At 51.8% G+C, this 17,860-nt stretch overlaps 1 protein-coding gene across 3 annotated transcripts in view; it reads right to left on the bottom strand.

The window, feature by feature from the left end:
* Positions 1–17,860, bottom strand: part of SGIP1 (SH3GL interacting endocytic adaptor 1) — a 54,456-nt gene that overhangs the window by 5,623 nt on the left and 30,973 nt on the right. Inside the window, exons 14-23 of one of the 3 annotated variants that reach the window (XM_032696651.1) lie at positions 16,539–16,982; positions 13,521–13,642; positions 12,536–12,662; positions 9,071–9,130; positions 3,916–4,027; positions 3,388–3,543; positions 2,883–3,015; positions 2,387–2,589; positions 1,489–1,553; positions 251–415 (exon numbers count right to left, since the gene is read on the bottom strand). In XM_032696651.1, coding sequence (XP_032552542.1) covers positions 251–415; positions 1,489–1,553; positions 2,387–2,589; positions 2,883–3,015; positions 3,388–3,543; positions 3,916–4,027; positions 9,071–9,130; positions 12,536–12,662; positions 13,521–13,642; positions 16,539–16,982 — 1,587 coding nt within the window. Of the gene's footprint in view, positions 1–250; positions 416–1,488; positions 1,554–2,386; positions 2,590–2,882; positions 3,016–3,387; positions 3,544–3,915; positions 4,028–9,070; positions 9,131–12,535; positions 12,663–13,520; positions 13,643–16,538; positions 16,983–17,860 lie in introns of those variants that run through there. The other 2 variants (XM_032696652.1, XM_032696653.1) reach the window with 2 other exon arrangements.

The raw sequence follows: 17,860 nt of genomic DNA, 5'->3' as shown, positions 1-17,860 counted from the left end.
GCAGCAGATCCCAGGCTTTACCTTTCATGAAGGAACACCAGAGCAGGAAAGAGCCCACGAAATTCCAGGCTCCCATAAGTGGCAGCAGGATTTATGTCATGCAGTGGAGCTGTTGCCCCTCTGTCCCCAGCCAGCCCCATCACAATGAGTTGTGGCAGGAGCTCTGGGCTTCAGCAGCCAACAAATACACAGCAGGAGCATTCCCAGCATCCCAGCACAGGCAGAGAGGAGCCGCTGGCGAGGCACCTACCTGCTGCAAACCTTTTCTTGATGAGGGAGAAGCGGTACCCGGCGCCCACGAGCTCAATGTCGCAGCTGGACAGGGTGCTGCCCTCGCTGGTGAACTGCACGGCCAGCGGGGCCGGGCTGCTCGGCCCCTCTGACAGCTGGAACCGGGCCAGCAGAGACCCCACACCTGCAATGGAAGTGCCACATGAAACCCTTACAAGCCTGGAGAGGAGCACGGAGCACCCCAGCACTGGGTTTGCCAGCAAAGCTCTCTAATGGCTTAAAACATTTCTTAGATTGGGCCCCACAATATAAGAAATATACAAAACCATTAGAGAGTGTCCAAAGGAGGCCAATGGAGATGGGGAAGGGCCTTAAGGGGAAGTTGTGTGAGGAGCGGCTGAGGGCACTTGGTCTGTTCAGCTGGAGAAGAGACTGAGGGGAGACCTCATTGCAGTTACAGCTTCCTTGGGAGGGGAAGAGGAGGGGCAGGCACTGATCTCCACTCTGTGGGGACAAGTAACAGGGAATGGCCTGAAATTGTGTCAGGGAAGGTTTAAGTTGGATCTTAGAAAAAGGTTCTTCCCCCCGAGGGGGTGCTTGGGCACTGAACAGGCTCCCCAGGGCAGTGGTCACAGCACAAAGGCTGAGAGAGCTCAAGGAGTATTTGGATGATACTCTGGGGCACATGGTGTGACTCTTGGGGATCCTGTGCAGGGCTAAGGGTTGGACTTGATGATCCTTCCAACTCACATATTCTGTGGTTCTGTGAGATGCCCAAAGCATCACAAGTGAAGCCCAGTCTCACGGGGCTCCCCAACCCTCCAGCATCCCTGGGGCAGGAGGCAAACTCCTCTCATCCTCCCAGCAGAATTTGACTTTTCAGACACCCCAGCAATAAGGAGCAGCTGAGCATGTGGGTTACACATGGAGAAGCCACTTGTGGGAGACTGTGGTCACCTCAATGGGGACACAATGTGGGGCCTCAGCCTTCAAATACAGAAGGTCAAGGGACAAAGGACTTGGCAAACCACCACGTCCAAACCTGGTGTGTTAATACCCTCCTGTGATGCCAAGGCACTTGGCAAAGCAGCACCAGTGGCACGTAGCCCTGCTTTTCTAAGCTCTGCTTTAAATAGCATTCTCCCTGGCAAGTCCCAGCAGGAATCTTTGTGTCTGGGCTTGTGTGCCGGCATGATAAACGGGTCAGTGTCTGATTTAAGGATTCAGAGTTAATAACATGCATATTTTGAGGATTACCTCCATTTTCTGACTTCTGAGAGATATCAGGGATCTTCCACAATATCCTTTGCTGTTCAGCATTCCTGAAAACAAATGAAGAAGAGCATTTCTGTAGGAAACAAGAAATTGCCAAGAAGTCATTTGAATTTTGCTAAAGGCTGTGTGGGCTGGTGGTGGGGGCGACCTGCTCCCGTGCTGCTCTCTGGAGCTGCAATTCTGGGAGCTTGGATTTGGGTTTGGCAGAGCTGGGTTAACGGCTGGACTTGATAGTCTTAGAAGGCTTTTCCAACCAATATAATTCTATGATTGTATGAGCTGAGCAGGAAAATGCTGTCCTTGGGTTGTAGGTGAGCGATGGGCAAGAGGCAGTGCTGTGCCCTCCTGGAAATGTTCATGCCACCGCCTATGGGAGCAACAGCCTTGCATACCTCCATAGGATCACAGCATCCCAGACTGGGTTGGTTGGAAGGGACCTCAAAGCACATCTCATTCCACTCCCTGCCATGGACAGGGACACCTTCCACAAGACCAGGTTTCTCCAAGCCCTGTCCAACCTGGCCTTGGATGCTTCCAGGGATGAGGCAGACAGCCACAGCTTCTCTGGCCAACCTGTGCCAGGGCCTATGGCAGTGATGGCCCTGCACCCCTCTGAGCCCCGGAAAAAGCAGCCATAACACAAAATAAGGGCTGATGCTCTGCTGCCCACACACATGCATTCATCTCTGACCATTTTCTTGTGGGAATGGCAAGAAAAAATAGATCAGAGTGGGGTTGCAGCCTTCCTTCTGCAAGAAGAGGGAAGGTTTTGGTTCCTAGTGTGCCCCCAGCTCCCACCCACAGACCCTCCTGAATCGAGCCTCCTCCTGCAGTTCTAGGCAGGGACACAGCAGAGAGAGGGAAGGAGCTCAATCCCTACCAGACAGCGGGAGGAAGCACAGCTTGAAGTTTGGTTACTCCTCCATCGACGGGGACGAGGAACTGGACGTTGTTTAGAGCTACCGGTGTGGTCATTGCCTCTGTATTGTATTTGTAGTCGATGCGGAGGTCAGTGCTTGCAGGGTCACACCGCCAGCTCACTGCAAGGTTTAATGGAGTAGACTGAATACCCTGGGCAGATACCTTCCAAAATGACAGAAAAAACATTTAGTTTCCATAGGGGTGAAGGGAGAAGTCCCATTTTACAGCCGCGCTCATCGCATTCGGTTTCAGAGGAGGCAAAACCTTGTACTCCCACCAAAACTCCGTACTGGGCTCAAAGCCAGACAATCTAGTGCCACAAGAAGGGACTAAAGGGATAACATGCCCCCACCTCACATTAGCTACACTCTGCACTAGGGAAACACCAGCTTTTACGTCTATAATTCAGCAGAGGTTTTTTTTTGGCACAGTTTTATCTTACAAAAAACCCCTACCTGGTATTTGAGCATATCCACATTGTAATAGGTGGCTTGCGGTTTCTGTTCCGATACCTTCTTTAGGTGAGTCATCAGATTTGGCATGTTGACCCAGAACTCCTTCGAGTTGGTGTCACTCTGCACGCTGTCACTGCAGAGAGAGAGAGTTAACCCTTTACAGAACCTGCCTTGGCAGGAGAAAGCTGTTCTACAAAGCACATGGGACAGCAGCCACCAGCTGTGAGTGACTGCACTCAATCCCGCATCTATGGGAATATTGGCTGCCTCCCACACATTTCTGGCTTGTCCTCAGCTGCCTCCAGGGAGGCACAGCAAACATAACCCATAGGTCATCTCATTTTGCAAAGAGGAGGTTTAATGAGCGGAGCAAAGGACAAACAAAGCACTTGGCTCCTCACTGCTGGTGCTCTTCTACCTGGCATGGGTCTGTGTTTTTTTATAAAGTCCCCTAGTTTTCTGGAAACCCGCCTTCATTTGGGACGCTGGCAAGGTGGGTCCTTACCAGCAGAGGAGCTGGGGGTTTGGCAGGACATGCTCCAGCCTGTTGTAGTTCAGCACACGGAAGGTGAGCACCGCCGGAGTGGGATTGTTGGCAAAGTGTCGGGTGATGCCTGCTGGAAATGACAGCACCATCTCCCCCGTAATCTTCACGATACACCTGCAGTGCCAGACACAGAGATGGAGGGTCAGGAAAGGGAGGCTCAAAATGGAGCAGGAGGGGAGGACTCGCACCAAGGATGGTGGTGACAGCCCCCCAGTTCCCACCCCAGGTAATGACACTGTTGCGTTCTCAGAGTGAGCAGAAGCAGCACAAAGGCTGACAGCCCACCAGGGACAATGGTCATGGGGCACCGCAGGAGTGTCCTGATGCTGGACCCCCACCTGGTGCAGTGCAGTGACACCCCAACGTGCACGTGCTGAGCCCAGAGCACCTCCTGTCCTCCCTCCCAAACCCTCAGGATGCACCCCAAGCCTGTCACAATCCCAGAACCCCCATATCAACATCCAGACCCCATTGGTAAGCACCTACTTGTTGGGGTCGGCCCCTTTGAAATACGCATTGACTGTTTCTGTGAAGGCGGCAGCGACAGGCAGGGTGTCCTGTGCCCCCATGGTGAGGGGGCTGGGCCCCCGTGATGACCCTGCAACAGAGCAGACACCCCCACTTGGGACCACAGAGATGAACAGCCCCACTCTCCCCGGCCTGGAGCGAGTGGGTGCTCACCAGGAACCCCAGCCTAACTTCATGGGCAAATAATAATAAAAAATCCCCCAGGCTTTGGATGAGGCTTTAAAAACAGTTTTAAATTACCTTTCCCTCCCCCTCCAAAAGCAAGCAAAGAAAATGATGGAGGAGCCCCAGGCAGGAGCAGCATGCAGGGCCGTGGCCCCCCGGCGTGGAGGCTGCCACACGGCAGGCTTTGCATGACAGTTTTTGCAGTTGGTCTCTGAGCCCCGGAAAAAGGGGCTAGGGGGGTTCATTGTCTCTTCACTGGAGAGCTCAGGCTGCCTGTGGGAAAGTGGGGTGTCAGCAGTCTCATGATGCCTGAACCCCAAGCTGAGGAGACGCCTGCAATCCCCTCTCCTCTCCTGCCCAGTGAGCCAAGAGGGCCCCCACTCCCTGCTCACCCCACAAATCCCACAGTACCCCACACAAAATCTGCAAATCATCAAAAATCTGAAACTACAGAGGCACAGGTTGGCCAGCATAGTTGTGTCCATGGAAGTGTTCAAGGCCAAGTTGGATGGGCTTGGAGCAACCTGGTCTAGTGGAAGGTGTCCCTGCCCATGGCAGGGGGTGGAGCAAGATGGGCTTTGAGGTCCCTGCCATCCCAAACCATTCTAGGATTCCATGATTAAAATAAAGGGGAAAAGTTTGCTTTGGTCATGCTGTGCATCCACGGACACCCGCCAGACTCTAAAATAATTAGCCCTGCAGGATCACTCGCAGGTTTCCCTTTGCTGACCAGGAATTCTTGTCTCCAAAAGAATTTGAGGATGAAATCTTCACTGCAAGTGCACCTCAGAAGCCCCAAGTGTGCTGGAAACCCTGCATGGGAGACAACATCCTGCTCCCTGTGCCCACCACCAGGGGAGTCTAAGGTGCTTTTGGCACAGCAAAGTCATCACCTTTTCCCCATGGAAAGTGTCCAAAGATCAGCCCAGGGTTAGTATCAGGTCACCTACCCAATGTACAAGGTGCTAAACCCGTGGACACCCAAAAAATCCTGGAGAGGTCACCCCCCTGCCCTGGTACTGGCAGCTCAGCCTCATCTATTTCCTGCAATGCACCGTTTTGGGACCTTTTTGTTTATGTCACGTTCTGTACATCAGGTTAAGCACGAGGATTATTCTGCCCCAAACCAGGAATGACAAAGGTCTCCAGAGGGGCACCTTACCCAGGGACCACAACACCCCTCACTCCGTCACCTTCATCGCCAGGGTCTGAGTCAGGCAGGTGAAAGGGGCGATGAATCCAGCCGGGAGTTTGTTTGGAACATGCAAGCATGTATCAGCTCCAGCCAAAGCTGCAGGAATTCCAATGCCAGCCCGGGAAAGGGCAGCACCTCCACAGGCAGCAGGGCCAGGGGAAAGCAAAGCAAAATGTGGCATGTTCCTGATGAGCTCCTGCTCTTCTGCTTGGGCTATCCTCCAAAATTATCCCTCCCCTTCTTTATCTGCTGCTTCCCACCACTGTGAGTAAATAACAGGGTTTGGGTGCAGAAAACTGGGGTTCATAACATCTCCTGGGGAAAACATTTCCGTCACTTCAATCACACTTTGAGTTTCGATATATTAGTTGAAAAAATTGTGATATTTGCCAACAAGGAGGATTCCTAACACCTGTGCGTTAATGGATAAACCCCAAGTGCTCTCTCCTAGAGGCACAGATGAGCCCTTCCAGTGATGGGGTTTTCCCTTCAAATCTCTAATGTAGCATAAAAGGGTGTAAAAAATTCATGTAGCCATGTCTATACCTCAGTCATGCATCTTAAGAGGCTCAGGGGAATAAGTGATTCCAGCTGCAGCCCAGAATGAGGATAATCAGGAATGATATCTGAGTGTCCCAGCACATGGGATGGGCAGCCAGAGCATCTCATCCGCACACAACAGACCCATCACCACACACACATTAATTATCCTAATGAGCCCAGCGGGGCAGCCTGTGGCTCCCCAAGCCTTCTGCTCCTGGGGCCACAGCCCCAAGCTATCCATTAGGATGAACATCCTGCTGAAGAGTGGACATGCCAGTGCCAGCCATGTGTGAGAGCATGGGCAGCTCCCCAAACCCATGGGACACGCTGATTTCCTGGCTCTGTGACAGAGAGAACATGCAGCGGCAGCACCATGGACTGCTGGGGTAACATATTTTAGATAAATTCTTTCCATAATACCACCACTGGGTGATTCTTGCTCCCCACACCCTCAGCAATGACCCGCAGCCAAACCCAGTGGGATATTCCCATCACATCCACTCAGAAATACAGATGGGATTCAAAAGTGTCAGTGCAGGCTGGTTATGGAGGGGGAAAACTGGAGGTGACACCCAGCAGAGGAGCATCAGGCTTCTCACATAGGGAAGGTGAGAAGAAGGGCTTTAGCAGCCCACATGCAATCCCTAGCAATATAATCATTATTCCTTGGGAGAGGACTAAAACCACCTCATAATGGCAGCTGAGTCTACCCTGGACCCTGCACCAGAGCATGGAATGAGGGGCAGGTGTCTCTCATACCCATGCACCTTTTCCCTGATTTCCCATCTCTTTTTCCCCATGTTCCTCTGCACATATATAAGATTCCTTTATTCTCCAGAATGAAAAATCATCTCTACAGGAATAAACAGGCTAGTCTCATGGATCCCCATTACCAGGCTCAGCCAGGCTGTGGGAATCTGAGTTCACCTGAGCAGCAACTGCAACAAAACATCCTCATTTCTAATTCAGCTTTGAATAAAAATCATGTGGATGGAATTGAGGTTCTTGATTCCCTCCACTTTCTTCATGAACCTGCATATTCTTCTCTTAATGGCTTCAGAGAATAAATAACCTTTGACACTAAGGTTTTTACTAAAAAAGTATAATCTATTTGAAGCAATGACATGATTTTCCAGAAACACGAGACAAGTCCAGTTACCATGGCACATGTCCACCCAAAACCTGGCTTTTTAGTGACTGATTCAAAAGTAATTTTTAGAAACTTTTCATTTGGGAAAATGACCTGACAATAATGGAGAAAAAACCCCAAATCCATTTTATGGAGCTTTGAATCCAGCCATAAGCAGCAAACTACGTTCATTTCCCTTATTTTTCCCTACGCAAAAGTGGAAAATACAGCTGTGGAATAAGAAGACATGAGCGACAGCAATCCTGACCAGGAGAGCATCACCAAATCTTTTCACACATGAATAAACTACCCCATGTTCAGCAAATACACGGATCTTGTCACAAAAAACCCTCAAACTTCAGAAAGAAACTATTATTACTCTTCTGGCCTTCCATGTCCTAAGAGTTTCAGATGCCAAACACAAAAGGTCTCCTCTCACTTCTCTGCAGATGAGCATTGAAGTTCGGGGTTTTTTAAAAGTTGGACATAGATATTTAGAAATAAATCAGGAAATACAGTGTGTGAAAGTGAGATAACTCCTTTCTGGAACATGAGCTGAGCCCAGAGGCAGTGCCATACTCCTGCAGGCCTGCTGCTGTGCTGGCATTCCCAGGACAAACCCACTCCCTTCTCCACACCATTCACACTGCTAGAACCAAGTCAAAGAACTCCAATAACTTCAATACTCAAAACCACAAGAAAACCCCCAAGAGGTGGATGTGCTCGCAGGGCTGGTGCTGGACTGAGCGAGGGGAGGAGGAAGCACAGAGCAGGGGGATGCGCAGTGCTGGAATACTTGTGCTGAGGGATAACGTTGTCCCTGCTGTCCTCAGCTCTTTCTGGAGCTCCGGACAGGCAGGTGGCACCTGGGAAACCCAGGAAGGGTTTTTTGCTGGGAACAGCAAAATGGCAATGAGCACCAGGAAGAAGCAGCTCCCCCTGGATCTAAGCTGGGAGCTGCTGTTGGAGTTAGGACCATCAAAGCAGGGACTGTTGGAGCAGGGATCTTGGGCCAAGAAAAAGGGAGGAAAGGAAGGAACCAACTCCCTGGTCAATGCCACCTCAATTCCTGCCTTCTGCTGCTGCTACTCCATCACTCTCACCAGAATGGGCTTTGCTCCGTGATTCCAAGCCCATCCTCAGTGGCCTGGCAGTACCCATCCCAGGCCACTTGGCATTTTTCTGGGATGGACACACTTTGGGAATCACATGTGGAAACAGTGCTCTGGCATGTCCTGTGCCAACAGCATCCTCCAGCTCACCCCAGCCCTGCCTGCAAGCACTACAACAGCTCCAAACTGCTTGCTTGGTCATTAAAAGCACCTATTCCTGCTGCAAGCAAACCTCCTGCTTTTATTTCTGTTTTTAAAAAGCAAAATGTGAAATGAGGCTTCCCCCAAAGCCTTGGCGCTCTCGGAGTGGGACTGGCTGCCCAGCCACCTACAGCTCTGCCCTACCTGGGAGTTGATGCTGCTTGGAGAACAAATAACAAGTTTTTCCCTTCCCTGCATCCTTCTCATCTACGGGGGACCCCAGAACCCCCAAGACCTTCAAGCAGCCACCCCAGCAGCAAAACGTGCTGGTGTTTCAGCTCCCAACCCTTCACTGCCAAAAAACCTGGTGGGAGGTGGGGAGGAGGCCCCAGCTTGGCAGAGAACCCATCATCCTTTGGACGTTAATTAACAGCACGTGGCCCAGCCCACTCAGGGTAACGAGCAGCTTGTGAGGGAGAGTAGAGAGAAGCTCTGGTTGACAGAGTCAAGTTCCTTGGCAGTGCAAGCGGTTCCGCTCTCTGGTTTTCACCGCAGCCTCCGTACGGGAATATTCAGAATGTTCTTTTGGGTCTTGCTTTGTTTGGGTTGGATTTTTTTAGAAAATAAATAAACGAGGAAAGAGATGACGGGGACAAATGACACAAATCAAATCAAAATTGTTCTGGTTGAACTTGCGATGTCATCTAAGTAGCCATAGCATTTCGCACAGAAAGTCGGACTGGATGGAGTCTTGGGAGGGAACCCCGGGAGTGAGAGAGCGAGAGCAGGGGGAGCGAGTCGTTACAGGGTATGCTATGCACTACTTACCTTCGAAAGTCAAATAAAACTTTCCTCTGTCAAACCAAACGAGGGAAGGCTGTTCATTCTCTGTATGGCCAGGAGTTGAAGCGGGATGGGACAGGTTAAGGAGAGGGAGAGAGAAGGACACAGTGTGAGTCACAGAGCAGGTCATTTATCTCACTACGGGGAGGGGGCGAGGCGCTGCAAGCCGTTCACGTGCAGGGACAGGGGCTTTAAACTCGGGCGTTGGCTTGGGAGACAGAAAGCAGAAAGCAAAGCTATGGAAGCCCAGATGGAAGAGTCCTTTTGCTTGGTAAGGAGTTTTGAGAGGTTTTCTCTTTTTTTGGCTACAGTAGAAGAGGCTTGTCGGCTCATGCACTCCATCAGCATGTTCTAACTGCGCTGATCTGGGCAAACATGCCGTGTCCTCCTCGCCTCCGGCGTCGTCTCCGCCAGCATTCCCGGTGGGATGCTGCTCCACATGCCACACCGGTGTGCACAATCAGTGACAGTGAAATGGAGTGTTCTCTGTTGCATTTCAGGACATTACACTTGCAGATAATCAGACACACGCACACAGAGCAGCAGCTGCCTAGCTGGAATCTTCCTTTTCCCATCACAACCACCAGCTCCCTGCTCTCACATCGCCTCAAAAGCCACGTTGGACTCCAGGTACTGCTGAAATAACTCAGGGTGTGTGGGGGGAAACAGCTTTTGGAGCTGTTAAATTAAGCTCTTTGAATTCAGGAGGTGACAACCTTCCACCTCAAAGTCCTTTTGGTCACTGAGAAACTGTCATGCAAGGTGATGCGAGCGGTGGGTGTCGCCCGCTCCGAAGGCGGATTATCTGGAAAGCTCCCTGCCAGTACAGTACCTGCCGGCATTTCACTGCGCCTTTCAAACGCGGGCAGTTTGTCAATAAAAGCATCATCCTCTGATAACACAAGCAGAAGAAACGTAAAGGAAAGAAAAAAAAAACAAACACAAAGAATGAGAACACGGATCCCAACTGAAACCAAGCAGCGCGTTGTATCAATGGAGAGACAGAGAGGTGATTTAACGAGAGAAATGAGGGAAGGGGCACTGACACAGGAGCAACAACTTCTTTCTTTGCCCAAAATTATTCAGACTGACATGCAACCACGGGAAAAGCACACCAGAGCAGCATGGACAACACGGAAATGGAGCAACCCTTCACATGCTCTTGGACAAACTCCATCAGACTTTGCCACAGGAAACAGAAGACGGGGAGAGTGTTGGAGACAGACCCTGTAGTAAGCACAGGGCTGCAGGCAGCCCCAGCTGGGTTGGGTTGTCCCAGCCCCCCAGGACCCACAGTGGTCCTTGACCTGCCCATCCCTGCACACCTTCCACTTCAGCTTTTCCTCTGTCCACAAAAATCCCCAGGAATCAGAAGTGCTCCCTCCTTCACTATGGATTTTCATGGATGCTCATCCAGCACCAATGCCCACCCTTGCCTTGGTGGGGACAAGGAGATGCTTGGACTTTCCCTGAGTGGGTCCCAAAACCCATCTGCTTCTGCCTGTCCCCATCCAGTTTTTCCCAAGCCAAATCCTGGCAATGTGGCGTCCACTGCTTGATTTATGTTGGATATTAGGAAAAGATTCTTTACCCGGAGGGTGGCTGGGCACTGAACAGGCTCCCGAGGGCAGTGGTCACAGCACCAAGGCTGCCAGAGCTCAAGAGGTGTTTGGAAAATACTATGAGGCACATGGTGGGAATGTTGAGGTGTCCTGTGCAGGGCCAGGAGTTGGACTCAATGATCCTGATGGGTCCCTTCCAACTCAGGATATTCCAGAATTCTATGATTTAGTCTGTATGGAGCTGGAAGTACAACAGCTGCAATCTGGGGTGCTCCTCCTGGCTGCCCCATTTGGAGTTCCCAAGTCCAGGGGTGACTTGGGAAGAGCCCTGATTTCAGCTGTCTTGCAAGGAAAATCCCTCATGGAGAGGGTGGGAGATGCTAGTGCCACCAGGCACAGCCTCTCACCCCCCCAGCAATGTCATCCCCACTGTTCAGCATGGGTAGGTCATTAAAAACATCAAGCAGCAGTTTTTGTTCATAAAAACATACTACGTGTCAGAGAGAAAAAAATAAATTTATATGACAGCCTGAGGGACCTGCTCAGCTGACAGGACCAGCATGCATCCCCCACACATGTCCCCTTTCCCACCCTCCTGCAGCCCCCAAAACCATCCCTGTCCTCAGCCTGGCTGGTCCCCCCACCAAAACCGTAGTCCCAGGTGCCCCGTGGCCACTGTGCCAGCAGGCACTGTGCCAATCCCACTGGCATCGTGGGGGACAGTGGGCACGAACAGGACCAACACACTGGGAATGCTCAGGGCTGGCTGCCCCTTTCTCCAGGTGTTTTGTTTTCCGGCAACACGCTGTGACAGTGACCAACAGCCGGCGAACAAGTACAAGCACCTACGACACCTTGAGAGTGAAGCAAACAACAGGATGGAGACGCAGGTCGGAGACTCCAGCAAACCCACAGGGAGGGCTCAGTGCCACTGGCACCGCGGGGACAGCGCCTGGCACACGGCTCAGGACACCCAGCACCTTCCAGCCATCACACGTGGTGATGCCACCACTTGTGAGGTGACAGCTGGTGACAAATGCCACAGCCAGGCCAGCGGCTAAGCACACACCAACCAGCCAGGCTGGTTTTTGGAGGGTTGGAAAGAAAAGAAAAAGGAGGAAGGAGATCCTGGAGAAGATGGAGCTGCAGGAAGCGAGGAACAGTAGGGCTGGCAGCCAGGTGGGATGGCAGTGATGGCAGAAGACGGAGTGCCAGCAACCGGGATGGAAGGGAGGTGGGGACAGAGGGAATGGAGGAGGGAGGCACAGGGGGACCCAGCGCCTGGAGCCTGGGAGCTGCCAGCCAGACTTTATTCCCATTGCTTGTCTCAGGCACCCGGGGGGTTTGGCAAACCCCATGTTTTTCAGGACATTCCTCCAAAAGAAAACTGCAGTACTTTATTCTGCCTTAGGACGTGCCAAGCTAAATGGTTTGGAAGAGCCTTTTCCAAGACCCCATTTCCCACTACCACTTTAAAGGAAAGTGCAAAATTAAGACATTCAAAAAGATTTAAAATTGTCTCCCAGATCCCAAGGTCTGGCTTCCAGCCCCCCTCCCGGCACAAGCATCTCCTGCAAAAAAACCTTATTTTGCTCAAATTTACAGACCATAACCGCATTTTATGATATATTTCCCTTGGTGATAACCTTGACTTCCACCAAACATCCATTTTCCACAACATTTGGAGCTGCCTCAAAGCTTGCCTGACAGCATCCCCCTCCTGATGCATCATGCCCCCCTCAAATCCCTTTTTGCACTTAAAAAACCTGATGAAAAGTAATTAATGTGAACCCAAAGAATAATCTAGCAAATCAAAAGGCTTCAAGAATCATTTAAGGACATTTAGAGGTAGGAAAGGTGAAAGAACAGCAGAGCTGTATGTTTTTACCAACGGTGGGAGTGGTGGCTGCACTCAGGGAATTGGTGGAAGATATGGAAGAAGTACTTTCAGCACGGGCTAAAGGTGCTATCGGAGGAGGGCTGGATGAGTGGATAGGAGGGCTAAAAGGCCTGGACTGTAGAAAAACATAAAATAACACAAGGTTAAAGAAAACACAGACACGTTTGCATCAAACAAACAAGCTTTTCCCTGAAGCCATGAACCTCAGGAACTCCAGCCAGCTGCTCTGCTGGCATCCCAGAGGAGTAAAGGGAATGACTTTAGTTCTTTTAGAGCTAAGACCTGGAAAAATGAGAGGTGATTCCCACCATCACGTGGGTCTGGGTGTTTGAAGTTCCCATCCACGCTGAGGATGGGACCTCCAGAGGCCGCGGGATGGATGGAATGCACTTAGCATTGGGAAAGAAGCGGTGCCATCTGGTGCCATCTCACCAGGGAGCAGCTTATCAGGTCCTTGTGGGTCCTTTAGGGATGATTTTTTTATTCAAATCGTGAATCCAAAAACTCTCCCAACCTACCTGAAGCAGCCTGGAGTGGCAGGACAGAATGTCGCAGCCCAGATGGCACGGTGGTGAACACCCCACCTAAGATTGCTGGGCACTCCCACCAAAGATTGCTGCATCCCCCTGAGCCAGCTACCATTCCCAGGACAGCTGGATCCACACTGCTTTACCCCCAAACCCTTCCCACTCCTGCCCCACCCCATTCTCTGCCTTTTGTCATGACTGCAGACCATGGTTTCCCTGCACTTGGCATTACCAGGCTGGGCTACCTGATAACCACGTGCGTGATAACCAAATATGTAATATGGACAACCAGAAGCAGTTACAGCCCTTCCCAGGTGGAACCTACCTCAGTAGACAAATCCTAGAAAACCCCACCCCTCCCTGGCAGCCCCCACCAGTAACTTGTTCCGTTATCCATGTCAGGACTGGGAATGCCACCCACCACCCCCCGCTCCCTCCCAACGTACCACGTCAGCGACGGGGGGCTTGCCGGGGGGCAGCTTGGGCCGGGAGGGGGGCCGGGGGGGCGGTGGCGGGGGGGTGCCACAGGTGGCCAGTGGCGTTCCAGGGCGAGCCGGCGACGAGGAACCTGCAACAAACGGGAGCCATGAACACCACATAGACAGTGCCCACAGCGCTGCCCACCCCAGATCCCCCACCCACCCAGGGGTGCCCATGCACACCCCACACAGCTCCCCGTGACCACAGCCTCACACCAGGGCACAGAGCATTCCAGGACTGCTGATGCTGAAGAATTCCTCACAGGGGCTGTCCAATACCCCGCTCCCTCAGCCAGGGAGCTTTAGGCAAAATTGTTATCAGAGGAGACTTACAGCTTTCCCAAAAAACAGATGTAGGCAGGAGGAATATGGTGCTGAAGCCCTGCAGCAGCTGGTGCTGGTGCCACAGTTCTAGGGCTGGCACAACTGGTGGAAAGGGTGGGTAGTAGGGGCAAAGCCTTGTCCCAGCAAGAGGGGAGAGGCCAGAACAGGAAGGTTATAAGTTTTGCTGGGAGTGTAACATCTCCCAACCCTCTGGAAGAGTCTTGCAGAACAAGTGGTGTTGATCTCAGGGTTCACATGGTCCCAGCAGTTGCTGTCCTGCTGTGTAGGGGAAGTTTTGTAATCAGATGGAAATTTTGACCGATGCTTTACAGAATATCCAGGAGACTTTTGCTCCATGCACAGAAATTCCTTCCCGAAGATGTTCAGCAATAACTGGTGTTGTACAGAGCAGTCAGAGATGGCACCATGACATGAGGGGCACAAGGAGTGGGAGGAAATTCAGACCCCGTTCCCAGGACAACTGACACGGCCTTTGCCACTAGTCTCCACGGAGATCAGCAGCTCCATGCTTGGTTCAGACTGATGATAAGACAAGGACTTTGGCTTTATTTTTCCAACTTACAAGAGAATAATTTCCTACATTTTTTGGGTGATAGTTCAGACTAAGGAAAGACCAAAGCTAGATCTATAGAAATGAGAGCAGGAGGTAAAGGAGAACAGGCTAAGCCAAGAGAGGGGCTTGTTTAAATGGAGTAAATTCCAGTCATCCTTTGGCACAACTCTGAAGTACAAGCCATTTTTAATTAAAAGCCTAATTTGGGAATCAGAGTCTGAATTTTTCCTTACTTATCCCAATAAAAGCCTGACAAAATAGGAATTATTCAGGGAAAGTAGCCTTGCAGCACTGAACGAGTGTGGCAGGATGGAGCCTTCAAGGGAGTGTTCTGTGACCGCAAGGTAGCCAAAGACCTGCCAGACATTGGCTTCCATCCCAGAATAGGTGTTTCCTGCCACAGGAAACAGTGGCAGTGTGTGGAAATAAGCACGAGATCAGAAGCCTGCTGGGATGCTGGGCTTGGCACAACTTGGTCTGGTGGAAGGTGTCCCTGCCCATGGCAAGGAGTTGGAATGAGATGAGCTTTGAGTTCCCTTCCAATCCAAACCATTCCATGATGACTCTACACCCATCCTGAGCCCTGATTCAGTGACACCCACAAGCCCAGGCTCCCATGGGATGTAAAGGCAGGAGGGCATCCTGGGATGGCTCTGCTCCACAGCATCCAAAAACTGGACAGGCCCAGGACCAAATGCAGCATCAGGGGCCTTGGAAAGGTGCAGAGGAGCATGAAAGATGCTGGATCCATCTGCCAGGGGATGCAGCTTTTGGAATATTTACACAGTTTTTCTGTGGGTATGTTAACACTTTGCATTTTCCAGCTTGCTGCACTGGGGAAGGCTGAGGTGACAGTGGGATGCAAAGCAGTCCAGACTGAGACAGGAGGCAATTCCTGAAGAAGAGACATGGATCTTCTTGGAAACAACAGCTCCTCCATTCATCCCTACATGGGATGTCCCCATCCTGTGGCTCTTCATTCCCACAAGGAGCTACTCAGTTGGCATGAGGTTGGAGAGCATGGTGGAAGAATCTTGCTGTTTCCTGCTGCCAAACTCCAGAAGTCCCAGCTCCAACCACTGCCACTAGCAGCCCCCACATGGATTCCCACCCTCCCAGCACAGAAAAGCCACCATCACTGAAGCAAAGGCACACTTGCAGCACCAGCCTCACATGGTGGGACACCCCCAGCAGCCCCTCCCCACCCCTTCCATGGAGGTGACAACCCAGAGGAATGACACTGCTTCCAAGCTTCCATGAGGCTGGTGTCACATGCTGGGGAACACAGCTGGGGGCTGCACACCCAACACACCCTTCACCTCCCCCACCTGGGTGGAGGTTCTTCAGGGCCCTGAGGGAGTAATTCCCTCAAAAATAACTTCTGGTGGATGCAGGATGGCAGCACAGGTGTCCAGTAAGTACCTTTGGGAGTCAGCCCCTAAAATAACAGGTCACACCCCCTCAAACACCCTCAGAAAGTGCATGTAAGTTGACCTCCACCAAGCTCATTTGCCCTAATGGGCACTGACATTTATAATTAATAATAATAATTTATAATTAAGCAGGCAGCCAGCACCTGCCAGACAGACCAATCAGGTTCTGCCCTGGGAGAGGCTCACCCTGGAAGGCATTTCTCCTGGCTCTTTACACTCAGAGCCAAAAAGGACCAAGCACTGTCCAGATCTGTGCTACCTCTAAGCTGGGGGGGTGACACTGTGTGGTGACCTGTCTGCAACAGATTTAAAGGACCCTGGAGCTGAGGCTTGCTCAGATTATTTGCCTGAAATGTTTCTGACTATATTTACTCAAACCTACTGAGGACAGAGCTGCAGCAATAGCAACCCCATCCCAAATTCCGTGCACGGCAGAGGTGGGAAGGGCGGCTCTCGGGAGCTTTGGGGAAAGATCATCAGCCCCATCCCACCACGAGACACGCAGCGAGGAGCAGGGGGAGGACACAGGAGGCGGAGGGCAGACGACGGACGTGGAAGCACGAGACGGGCCCGGGCGCAGGCACAGCCAGGCGGGAGGGGACGCCGGAGGCGCTCAGGGCCCCCCCGAAGCACAGCCACGGCCGCGGGACGTACCGCTGGTGCTGCCCGTGCTGGCGCCCGGTCCGGGGGACGAGACCACCGTGCGGTAGGTGGGCGGCGGAGGGGGCGGCGGGGTCGCTCTCTGTCCCGGCCCAAAATCTTTGGGAGAGGCCACCGGCTCCACGTTCTCATCCTTCAGGTGTTCAGAAACCTTCTTGTGAACCTCCTCCAGGTGCAGCGGCGAGGGCAGCGGGCGGGAGGGCTCCGCCGCGGGAGCATTGGCTGGACCGGCCGCTGCCGCCGGCGGGGATCCCGCTTTTTCCCGGGGCGTCAACTCTGGAGCCGCGTTTTCCGGGGATTGATCAGAAAAATTGACCCACTTGTCTTCTGCGTTTGCAGCAGCAGATTTGGGGGACGGCACAGGGCCAAAAATGCTGTCCAAGTCATTGATGGACGGGAGTTTGTCCCTTTTGGGCTCTGCTGCTGCCTGGTCCCCTCCTGTGGTCAGAGGAGGTTATTTTACACTTGGCATTAAGCGAGGGCTGCACTACTCTCTACGGGCTCTGTGCCAGCTACTTCTAGAGGAGATGCTCTAAAAACATGGTTTCTTATAAGCTCCTGGGGAATATAATTCATGTGCAACAAAGTTCTACATCAGGCCATGTGCAACATATAATGAACCACACTGGGTCTAAAGGCTGGATGAGTAAACATGCACCATGAGCCAAGCCCTGCTCCTCCATCACTCACATCCAACAGTACTACATCATCCCAAAAGTTACAGCTTTTACATGTCCTCTAAATGACAGCATGTCCTTACCATCACTCTGGATTATCAGCAGATATTAAACTTATGCACTCAGCGCTCTGGGATACCCCACACTATATATATATATTTATAAACACACACGTATAAATATATATACTTGAACATGCTGATTTGCAGCACAGGATGCAGACAGGGTGAATGTTCTTCAGTCACAAGCAGCAGCAGATCAGGGGATTTCAGAGCTCTGCTCACTAACCAAGCCACCACACACCAGCATTCCCATCTGACTCCATGACCAACACAGAGATGATCCATCAGCCAAACGTTACATATCCAGGGAAGGGAGATCCTAAAACTAATGTGCCCTCTGGGCTCCTTGTGCCAGCATCACCCCACCTCTGCTCCCATGTTTGGGGGAGCCATCTGCTGTTCTACATTTGGGATAAACTTTTGAGAATTTTTCTCAAACAAACAATGTAGACCTCAGCCTCTTGCTTTTACATGATGCACAAGGCAGAGCCCAGCAAATGGCCCGACACACGTGGCTGGGCTTGACATTTGCTCCTGTGGATGAATCAATGTATGGAGATGGACACTCTGCCAGCCT

The sequence above is a fragment of the Chiroxiphia lanceolata genome, chromosome 9, assembly GCF_009829145.1.
Source record: "Chiroxiphia lanceolata isolate bChiLan1 chromosome 9, bChiLan1.pri, whole genome shotgun sequence".
Taxonomy (NCBI): Eukaryota; Metazoa; Chordata; class Aves; order Passeriformes; family Pipridae; genus Chiroxiphia; species Chiroxiphia lanceolata.
The sequence above is the reverse complement of the archived record's forward strand: the minus strand, read 5'-3'. Positions and strand labels throughout refer to the sequence as shown.